Below are 12,041 nucleotides of genomic sequence, written 5' to 3'. Positions count from 1 at the left end.
TCAGATAGACGATTGATTAATTAGACTCCATTTTCTCAATAGAAGTTTCTAGCTACGTTTAATTGAGTATCTCAAACACAAAATAACTTGATTCATAAAGGTAAACAAGTACTTATAGTACGGGAGGTAGCAACGTTTGATAAAAAAGAATTTTAGGTCAGCTGATTTTGTGATATGTCTTCCTTCTTGCACTTCCGGTTAGAGTCTGGGCAATCTGGCTGGCGGTAGCGGTTGCGTTCATTAGTGCGCATCCTATCTGTCCAGGTAATAATCCTGGATTTTAAAAGCATTTTAAGAAGCGTAATTTTTAATTTTTCGTTTTTAAATACGTCTACCTGACATACTTTTTTTATTGCCAGACATTTTTCACGTTGCTAACTATGTGCCAGACGCGATTTTAAGTTTTATTTTTATAAAAATTTCAAAGTATTTTAGAATGTCTGTAATTTTAATATTATGTTATTTAAATATAAGAAAAACTGAAAATGAATTTGCCAGACATTAATTCGATTGTTAAGTCTTGAATTAAAATGATAAAGTATTGCAGTATGATGAAGCATTGCATTTTAAGAAGCGTAATTTTAAATTTTTCCTTTTTAAATACGTCTACCTGACATACTTTTTTTATTGCCAGACATTTTTCACATTGCTAACTATGTGCCAGACGCGATTTTAAGTTTTTTTTTTATAAAAATTTCAAAGTATTTTAGAAAGTCTGTAATTTTAATATTATGTTATTTAAATATAAGAAAAACTGAAAATGAATTTGCCAGACATTAATTCGATTGTTAAGTCTTGAATTAAAAAAAAAATTAAAAATTACGCTTCTTAAAATGCTTTTAAAATCCAGGATTATTACCTGGACAGATAGGATGCGCACTAATGAACGCAACCGCTACCGCCAGCCAGATTGCCCAGACTCTAACCGGAAGTGCAAGAAGGAAGACATATCACAAAATCAGCTGACCTGAAATTCTTTCTCGAAAACGTTGCTACCTCACGTACTATTATGAACGCCAAAAAAGAAATTAAATTAATTGTAAATTTACATTTACTACCAGTTCGCAAGTCAAGTGCGTAGAGCAGGTAACAAGAACTGGCAAGAAACTTTCCGCCACTCCTTTTAATCGCGAAGTTTTGAGACATACAAATTGTTTGAACTGGAGCAAATCAATCCCAAGGATTAGGATCATTTAAATATTCGTCAAATTTATAAAAAAGCTTTATTGATTAATTTACGTTTAACGAGGGCTTTGACCGGAGCAACACGTCCAACTGCAATACACCGTTGACAGCGATTTGTCCTTCTTAAATAGTATTTAAATAGACGAAACGAGAGAATAGCCTGAGACATTGAAATTGGACTATGTTCTTTACTATTATATTATTCGGTTTTGGAAGGTCCATTACCTACTTGCTAACGTATTCTAATAATGCTAAAACAAAACAGGAGTATGTTTTCGTGAATAGGTCATTGTGGATTTTTAATTTTAGTTTTATATCAATTTAATCATCCCCATGAACGTCTGGATCCGCCCTAATTAACTTATACTCTGATTTTTAATTCCGTAGAATTCTGACAGCTATCATTTTTAGACTTGTCAGAGAGACAAACCTTTTTGGCCGGGCACATTTTTCAATTTTATTAAGAGTCTGAAAATCTGAGTCTATACATACATTTTATTTGTTAGTGAATGTATCCATTTTATTGGCGGTGGTCCCAGGTCCACATTAAAAGTGGTTTACTAAATCTGTAATTAGTAGGCAGTGATGCCAGCTAAAGAATAAAAGAAAGTAATTAAAGTCAATGCGATATGTTCGTGATATTTAATTTTTTGTTATTTTTGTATTAGGGTAGTAAGTAAATATTTAGATTTATTTACCTTTTTGTAGGTAAAACTTTAAAAATTCGAAGCATTTTATTTTTTATTCCCCTCAAATGGGTCAAATTTGTCCCTTTTTCGGTGGAGAACTTTTTTAGTATCAACACTTATGAAACGTCAGAATTCTACGGAATGAAATCAGAGTTTAACTTAACAATCCAGCAGTGTCATCCTAGTGACTTCAGCGTGCGACTCTCATTCCTAAGGTCGTATATTCCCGGCTGTGCGCAATTAACACTTGCTCGTACGGTGAAGGAAAACATCGTGAGAAAACCGGCCTTAGACCCAAGAAGTTTACAGCGTTGTGTCAGGCATTAAAGGCTGACCACGTAGCTGATTAAGAAAAAACAAATGATCACGAAAAATACAGATATCGGATTAGTGACGGATTTATAAATTTTCAAGGTATAAACTGTGAAGTTTTTGCCGCCCATATCTCTATAATAGTCATATCCTAGATTATTTTTAAAATCCAACAATTTCGTTGCACGCAAAATAATTTTTGAGTTTGATTTTTGAGCACAAATCATACACGAACCATCCAGTAGTTTGATAGGGTTAAGAGGGTAATTCACTTTCTGCAATTTCGCTCTGCCTTGCGATTCTGTAACTCACTTTTCGAACTCACACAGCGGTTTTCACAGCGGCGGTCGCGCTCAAATCAGTGAGTTACAGAATCGCAGGGCTGTTCAGTGTTCACTCATACAAAGTGTGAGCTGAGGGCGCAGAGGTTGATTACTGGTTGGGAAAATTTGTGGCAGACTTCTATCTGTAAAACACCAGAAATCTTTTTGATTTATGAGGTAGCAAAAAAATCGGTTCCCATATTTGCCGCCCTAAAAATTTGTCGTAGGCCACTGTATCTGATGTTACTGTTTTGTTGAACTTTACAATAATTTTCAGGAAGCAAGCGAGCTATCCGACCTTTCGCAGTACGTCCATGAAGTGGCAGCTATTTTGGATAGAAGCGGGGGTTGGCGGGAGTTAGCCAAACGTCTGCATCGGGACGCAATGATGAAGTTCTTTGAATCGACACCTAGTCCCACCACAACTTTACTTAATAACATAAAGGTAATAGTGAATTTCAATAATATCATATATTATGTTATTTTTAACCAAATATATTGGTATTCGCCATAGTACTTGCACGTCACCTAGATAAATAGCCGGAGCTGGATATATTGGTTAGTGGGTTGATCAATTTTAAAGATAGCATTGTTATGTGGCTATCACATTAACCCGCTGTTTTGCTGGTATTTTTTTTGCTTAACAATAAATACTAGTAGTTTTTTATTTTATTTCGTATATATTTTTATTATTAAGGACGTTTACGAAAATTATCGTATATTTTAGAAAAGATAGCTTGTAACATATACTGTAGATATAGCACTATGTGTGATACACATAATTTTAAAATTTTCATTTGAGCAATCATTTTTAATTTTTACGTAAACTTTTAATCGTTTTGACGTTCTTTATTTAAATGAGCTGGAAATGTGTTAATTTATGAAATATTAGAATACTTGACGAGTAAATGGAATTATGTATTAATATTGTTACCATGGCTACAATTTAATTTATATGGTGATCCACTATAAAAAAACCGAAATTTTTTAGCCTAAAATAAATTTTCAATTCATGTGAAACTGCTATGCATTTCGTTCTATTCGATATCTCTTTCTGGCAGGAGCTGAACGATGACGTCACATCTCGATCATTGGCTCTCTTATTAGATGACATGAGCGAGAAGGATGCAGCCGCCATTATTAAAAGTCGTATGATTGAGTAAAATTCTCAATTAACAGATAAAAATCTTTTAATGAGGTTGCCAGTCGATAGTTATTACTTAGCCATAATGAAATAATTGCTTTTGATTAGAAGCATTTATTGAAACTTGTGAAGCGCTCCGTATAGTATATAGTAATAGAATTCGTTTTTAATATCACAAGATACATGCGTACTGAAACTAATATTAACTTTTGACGTATACGTATACGATTGCAAATCTCGTTAGTTACGTTCGTGCTTTGGCCCCTGTAACTTTACCATGAATGATGAAGTATCTTACGCAATATGATACGCTTGTGTCATTTATATGACATTTGTATTATTCACCGCTAGAGTTGGCGTAGATCTCATTTGGTGACGTACAGTACAGATTACAGAACTGATCTCATGACAGATGAACTAAATTTAGCATTTATGGTTATAAATGTCAAATAAATGATATTGACAATTTACACAATGACATGGTATACTCTTGCATTGTCAACAGGTCGTACTTTATTAGTAAATCGCATTGGCATTTAAAAATTCTCTTACCAACTCCGGTTTATATTGTAATTAATATAAAAAAAATCTATTGTAATTATAATTAATGTTATTATTTGTAATTGAACGTGATTTTAACTTATTAGTCTTTCCCAGATTCGGACAGCTAAAATATTATTTTGATTAAAAAAAGGTAATTAAATTCTTATAAACGAATACGACAAATTACGTATTTTGTATTAATTGTAAAACAGTGTCTTGTGATTTTAGTATGTAACAAAGTTACTATTTCTTTTTTTTAAATTTTAAATTTATATTTAAGTTAGAGCGTAGTTTGGCTTGCTATTATCAGCGAGGTTCTGTGTTCGGACCCCAGCGTGCACCAGGAAATTCTAAGTGCGCAATTAACATTTGCGCTGTGAAAAATAATGACCAAAAATCGAGGAGTACGGAAGGCTGATAAACTGCTTCAGAAATCAAGAAGTGCGACTGAATTATTTTAGTCAAGACTTTTCTCCTTTGTAATAAAAGTGTCAGTCTAATTGCGTGGTTTTGACTAAGTTACTTTTTTCTCTTTTTATCACAGCGTAAACGCTTTTAACAGAAAGAGACGAGAGAGTAGACTTTTATGAATAAGGGGGTTTATAAATAACTTTTAATTGAATAATTAAAAGTGTTTATCGAATTTGAAATACAATTGTTTAGATTTATGAAAAAAAGTTTAAATTTCTTTAAGAATTGATTTAGTCTTAAGCTTAGGTTTCCTAGAAAAGCGGTGCCGTTATCCAACGGCCGTAATGTACGTCGTCACCGACGTCACGTAAGTTTTCTAGAGAACGTTGAGTGTCACCGTAACGTCAAATAGTGGTGCTGTCATTTGCATTACGGCCGTCATAGCGGTGATAAATATTAGTTCAACGTTTTTCGCGTGTAGCGGTACCCATATTTAATTAATACCATGAGTGGAAACATGACTTGGACGAGCGAAAATTATGTTTTTTTGCCGTTAGTTTACGGCACCGCTTTTCTAGGAAACCTAAGCTTTAGGATTACGCTGTCTGTTGTAGTTTCTTGAAAGACTAAGACTATTAGACGTTATTGCTTAAGATATTGAAGTTTCATACTTCCGTGTCTACTCGTATATGTTTTGTCTGTGTTCGCTTGTTTTTCAGGACTTTATTTATGCTACATTTTGTATATTATATATTATGTATAATTTATTATGTTAGTAACGACTAAATTTTAATTGTATTCAGTATTTACGATTGTATTCAGTTTTATCTACCGAACTTATTGTAGAAAAAATTGAAAAAGTTACAAGTAATGTGCCTTTTTAAATTGATTTACGTTTGATTTTTGACATTACTCTATTATTACTTGACATTTGATTGATTTGATAAGTGAAATGTTTAAATAATGTTCATAATTTTGTAATTATTCTTTTAATAGGTTATTTTGAATGTTTTTTTAGGTAATGCATGCATATTTACTATGTTATTACCAAATTTTGAAATAGCCAAAAAGATTTACGTTTAAAATTATTTAGTAATAAGATTTACACTCGTTCTACAACGAGGCGTATTTCTATATGAATCGTATAGTTAAGTTGAACTTTTTACAAATAAATGTTTTAGAAACAGTTTTGGTTTTTATTTTAGTTATTATTGACCCCCCCGGGTAACGCGCCGTAACGTTTTTCTGTACCCAAGTAAAACGTTTCGTGACCATCTAGTGACTCTTTATACCTAAAAGTTACTATTATTAACCATTAAGCGTAATTCCATCCCCGCCCCGCATCGTAACGTTTTAGAAAATGACCCCCCAAGACCCCCCCCCCCCCCCTCCTAACCCAAATTCGTTACTGTTTATTCCCTTCGATGCACGAGTTATATCGTTTTAGTAATTGTGTATGTATAGTATATCAATAAATACGTACGCACCGTCTAAATATATTGTGGTGCAGGGGAGCCCCAATAATAGGGTACAATATATTGGCCGTAGACGCGAGTTGATTTCGGTAATAATAATAATAAATTTTGTACAATTATTAAATAAAAGTACTATATATCAATGGCCATTCTCTTTAAATAAATTGCCTCTTAATGATAAATTAAGGAGTATGGCAGGCCTCCTTATAATTTTTGTACATCCCTAATAGGTGAATGTGCCCAAGGAATCCGTTATTCATCCAAAAGATGTTTATTCGATCAACAATTTATAACAATATGAAATTTTTGAGTATAAGGTTCTTGATCGATTGAGGAATTCTTAATTTTTTAACATTACTACCTGCCTCCGCGAACTTCGTTTCTCCTTAATGTGATTTCACTAATCCTACCTTTTTAATACATACCAACATGGAAAATTTTACTATGCTACTCCAGAGACTTCGGTTTTCTGGAATGAAAACTTTAGGTTTTTCTGTGAATTTTTCTCTATATATATAAACCTCAGAGTTAAAGTCAGAAGATTTTAACTAACAAATAAAAAATAGGGATTGATCGTAGAGGGGTGAAAATTAAGTGTTGTATGTATTTTTGTATGTTGTATCATAAAAAAATGAAAAAGTTTTATCTAAAAAATAAAAATTAAGGGGGTGGACCACCCTTAACATTTAGGGGTAAGAAAGAAAGATAGTAGCCGATTCTCAGACTTACTGAATATACATAAAAAAATTAAAAAATAAGAATCGGTCGAGTCGTTTCGAAGGAGTATGGGAACGAACATTGTGACACAAGAATTTTATATGTTTAGAGATGTTATCTGAAGTGATAAAAAACTATTTACCGAACTGCATTCATAAATCTCACCTCGGAGCTTGGTAAATAAATAGGGTAACTCTTAATAGTAGACCGTATAGGTGCACGCATCCTATACGGTCTACTATTAAGATTATATTATATGCACCGCGCAACGGAGCTACAAAATTTATTTTCCTATTAAATAAAGCTTAAATTCTTACAGAATTAAACAATGGTCTTGTAATTGTCTGAGAAATACATAAATTATTAGATATAATGTCGCAATACCATTTTATGAACGTAGAATAATTTATAAATCGGTTAGCTAAACAACATAAACTGTTTGGTGCCACTGAGTACTGAGTAGGATCAGATAAACATAAACTGACCCAATTGTTATTTCCGTTCCGTACGTTATACCTTAAAAGCATTGTAATTAATGATATGTCAAAACGTAAATTCTTGCTGCAGCTAAAGAAATATTATCTTTGCAATAATATAATCCGTATTACGCTACGACAGTGTTTTAATCGTAGTGATAATGGCACTTTGCCACGCTTTGGCCGCCAGTATCGTCTGGGTCGCGCTGGTAATCGGACGTCTCACAGTTTAGCGTTTCATCGTAATGCTCTTACAGAACAGCGAACTATTCATCTCTACACGTGTTTATCAAACTGTAAATGTATTTAAATCGTCCGCGGTTCACGCTTTCGAATAGCGTGTGATAAAATCCACTGACTATCTTCGGGGAGTGACAAACAAATATACCTATGCCTAGTAAGAAGAAAATTAAGTCTCCGCAACAACTATGGGAAAGTTTATCTTCTGTATTTGTTAACTTCGTCGAGACTATATTCTTCAATTTGGGAGTTCTAGTGGGCAGGCATCCATGGCGCACTATTGCTGTATCGTGGACCTTAGTGTTAGTGAGCTGCACGGGCCTGTTAAGATTTTACATAGAAAAGAATCCTATGAAGTTATGGGTCCCGCCCGATTCAGATTTTTATCAAGACACGAACTGGTATATAGATAATTTTGGTACTAACTATCGTCTTCAGAAAATTTTAGTAACGGCGGATAATGTTCTTGATCCTGAAGTCTTAATGGTGATTAAAAACATTACAAATGAAGTCAATTCGATTACAATTCAACACAACGATAAAACTTATTCAGTGAATGAACTGTGCTTCAAAGTACCAATTGTTAATATTTTTGATTCAAGTGGAAAATCTAGATCTGAGGGCGAAGCTTCAAACACAAAAGAGCCAAGTAAGATAAACTACGTGGATAACACTTTGTGGGTTGACGACGAATTTTATTGTGGATTCTTGGAGGCATTTCAACTGACATGTTTGAAGTATAACATCTTAGATTTATGGAGAGGCGACCCTGACTTGATAAGGAACGCTTCAGAGCATGAGATTATTGAGAAGATAAATAAAGTAAAATTGAACCCTGTATCTGGTCATCCAACAGACTTTGTGAAAATGTTAGGCGGTGTTAAACGTGACAAGAGTGGTAAGATTGTGTCTGCAAAATCTGTGTTAATTAGTTGGTATATGTATGTTAACATGACAGCGGTGAATTTAGATGAAGTCGGTAATCTCATGGGCACAGAAGACTGGGTGTCTTTGGAGTTAGCTTTATGGGAACAACATTTTTTAAACTACATAAAGAGTGTTGATTATGGCAGTAAAGGTATACGTTTATTTTATGAAGCAGGGCGAAGTTTTGCAGATGTTAGTGGTGAATCAATGTTTCAAGAGATGGACAAACTGGCTTTAGGTATAATTATGATGTTTTTTTATATATTGATAGCGGTATCTCGATGTAATTGGTTAGAAATAAAAGTAACTTTAGGAAGCGTGGGATTGTTGGGTGTAGGCATGTCATATATCAGTGCGGTGGGTTGGTGCTCAATTCTAGGCATTTCTTTTGGTCCCGTTCATTCATCTTTACCTTTTCTTCTAATGGGACTGGGAGTTGACGATATGTTTGTTATGAACGCCTGTTGGAAAATCGTTATAGCCCATGATTCGCACAAAAGTGTACCAGTCAAAATAGGACTCATGTTAAAACACGCAGGCGTGTCGATTGTAATAACGTCATTTACCGACATAGTTGCTTTATTAATTGGAGCAATAACCATATTACCATCACTAAAATCGTTTTGCATGTATGCAGCAATGGGTGTGTTCTTTGTATTTTGTTATTCTGTTACGTTTTATGTAGCAGTTTTTACATTAGATCTTAAAAGAATTGAATCGAAGAGGAACGGTGTTCTTTTTTGCTATAGACACAAAAAGGAAATTACCATTTCTACGGAGAAAACAATCTTTCAAAAGGGTTTGGAGAGTTTTTACAAAAATGTCGTATTTACTAAAGCTGGCAAATCAATTATTATATTGTTCACAATTATCATGACCGGAATTAGTATCGAAGCAATTTTAAAGTTGGAACAAAGATTTGACCCCAGATGGTTCATACCCGAAGATACTTATTACAAAGACTTTATCAACGCGCATGCAATTTACTATCCAGAAGAAGGTAATCCTGCTATGGTTTTTATGGGTAAAATGAATTATAGTTCTGAAATTGATAATATTTACAATATGGTACAAGAATTACGTAATCAAACATATGTCACTGACACAGTAGCATGGGTGGAACATTTCCACGGCTATGTCTTACAAAACTACGGTCACGATTTAAAAAATTCGTCTTCTCTGACACAGGAGAAATTTAATAAATATTTATCAAGATTTCTATTCAGCCCTGTAGGTGGCCAGTTCCAGTATAGTTTTAAATTTTCAGAACCTCTCCGTTGTGGCTATCCTGTGACCGAAATAAACGCTTCTTCAATGTCATTCAGTTTTACAAAGTTCGGTGGCCCAGAAGAGTATATACCCGCTATGAATATGGTTAAGAGTATTGTAAAAAATACAAATATAACCAGTGGAGATGGTTATCGTTCCGTCTGGTCAAAGGCTTTTGCTAATTGGGTCACAGATGAGATCATCGCCGTCGAAGTAGAAAGAAATATCGAATTAGCATTAATATGTGTGATGATATGCACTGTAATATTAATAACAAACCTTCAAATGTGTCTATGGATATTTATTTGCGTGTTGCTCACTATTATAAACGTGTTAGGTTGCATGCAACGCTGGGGTATGACTGTTGACATTGTTTGCTGTATTGGTCTTGAACTTGCGATCGGGTTATGTGTTGACTACGCGGCCCACGTTGGCCATTCATTCTTAACATTCACTCAAGGCAGTCGCAATGAAAGAGCCTTCAAAACGGTCACTTCGATAGGGACCGCTGTCTTACTTGGAGGTGGTTCCACTTTGCTTTCTCTATCTCTTTTAAGTATGTCCAAAACGTACACGTTTCAATCGTTCTTTAAAATTTTCCTTTTAGTAATACTCTTCGGTTTGTATAGTGGGCTTTTGTTTTTACCTGTTGTTTTGTCTTTAGTTGGCCCAGCAGGGTACGTAAAGAAAGATGAAGGAAATGGCATACCAGAAGCAGTAGAATTAAATGGTAAAAATAATGAAAAAGAAAAGCCGATTGATGATAGTTGAGATTATGTTTTAGTTTAATGAGTAAAAATTGTGATACAGTGATTTAAAGACATTGTGTTGAATGTTATAAAGTAATTATGTTTTACTACTGATTTTTGTAAGTTCAGATAAGATAGGCGTTATCAAAAAATGTGATTTAGGTACCGGTTTCTAAGTTACAATTTAAGATATTGAATTTTAATATGTCAATTTGTATGTACAAAGCGAAATAATGTTTCATAAGTTATTGGAGGTCGAATAATATGTGAAGGTTTATCATTACCATAAAAACAAGTGACTGTCCATGAGCTTCGGTGACATTGGCCTTAGCCTTTGTAAAGGAAAATTTAATGGCATATATAAAACTCAGTGTTTATTTGTATGATTAAGGAAGCAATACGTAAGAATGTAAAATAAAAACAAGCTATTGTTTCACTTCCTTATGGCCGGTCAACACTCTCTGAACTCCGATCGCAGACCTACAACACTTTTCAACCAATCACAAGCGAAATGCACCATCGTTTCGTTTTTTGTTTAACATCCTTCTTACCTGCGTCGATGCATGACTTACAATGAGATGAGTCAGCCCGACTTCAAAATTGACTTTTTGGATCAATTTGAAATTGCTGCCATCAGCGTTACGGATATTAAAGTCAAATCGAAACTGGGTGAAAAATTCAATTTTGAACCACTATTGAAAGACACAGGGTCTTGGAAATGTGTAAATGATTATAAGACCTGTATATAATCCTATTTAAGTGTAAATATTAAGTACATATGCATTAATGAAATCAGTAGGTATATTCTTATCACTAAAAGTATGTCGTTGTTTTTATTACGAATATTCTCTTTGTTCGCTATGAGCTCTCTGATATGTATGAATTACTTGATTATTAATTGATGTAAGTTAATATTATGAAATTAGGTATAAAAGTAAAAAAAAACATGAGAAACGGTATGTTTTAGACACGTTTTGTTCAAATTGCTATTTTCATCAGTGTTCGGCCTTGAAGTTATTATATATTGATAAATTTGTTAATTGTATAGACTAACGTGCATAAAATTTAAATACATATGCACGTAAGCATTATCGATTGTTATCAATTTGATAATAGTTATATATCTGAGTATTCCTATATATATCTTTATGAAAACATAGAAATACATGATTATTGTTATTTAATTCCGTTATGATAATACATGTAGATAATAGAATGCAACAGGTACCTCGATAATAAATTTGTAATGATTTTATTGGTATTTTCTTTATAATATATATTCATATTAATGTTAGTTCTTATAAAAAAATGTAAAGTACGTCGTTAGTCTGAAAGATATTGAGGTTGAAATAAAAAAACCACGGCATTCGGCTTAACAAATTCACGGGTTGAACATAAATAATTGACAACAGTATTTGATACAGATAAAACAGCCCACTCACATTCGAATTTGCATGATACTCTGCCCTTATATAACGATAACGATTTCACTCTGTATATATACGTAAAAACAAAAAAAAACTTTTCGGAAAGGTATAAATAAACACTGTAATGTATTTTTTTAACTTAGTTATGTTTTAA

At 33.4% G+C, this 12,041-nt stretch overlaps 2 protein-coding genes across 3 annotated transcripts in view; both read left to right on the top strand.

Moving 5' to 3' along the window:
• Positions 1-4,781, top strand: part of LOC125063344 (nuclear factor NF-kappa-B p110 subunit) — a 32,609-nt gene extending 27,828 nt beyond the window's left edge. The window contains exons 21-22 of one of the 2 annotated variants that reach the window (XM_047669753.1): positions 2,791-2,954; positions 3,571-4,781. In XM_047669753.1, coding sequence (XP_047525709.1) covers positions 2,791-2,954; positions 3,571-3,672 — 266 coding nt within the window. In that variant the 3' untranslated portion in view covers positions 3,673-4,781. Of the gene's footprint in view, positions 1-2,786; positions 2,955-3,570 lie in introns of both variants that reach the window. The other variant, XM_047669752.1, reaches the window with a different exon arrangement.
• A 2,665-nt stretch (positions 4,782-7,446) lies between these two features.
• Positions 7,447-11,713, top strand: LOC125063343 (patched domain-containing protein 3-like). Its single transcript, XM_047669751.1, has one exon. The coding sequence runs from the start codon at positions 7,666-7,668 to the stop codon at positions 10,480-10,482; it is 2,817 nt and encodes a 938-aa protein (XP_047525707.1). The 5' UTR covers positions 7,447-7,665; the 3' UTR covers positions 10,483-11,713.
• The last annotated feature ends 328 nt before the right edge of the window (positions 11,714-12,041 follow it).

This window comes from Pieris napi, chromosome 3 (assembly GCF_905475465.1).
Source record: "Pieris napi chromosome 3, ilPieNapi1.2, whole genome shotgun sequence".
Lineage (NCBI taxonomy): Eukaryota > Metazoa > Arthropoda > Insecta > Lepidoptera > Pieridae > Pieris > Pieris napi.
This window is presented reverse-complemented; position numbering and strand designations above follow the sequence as displayed.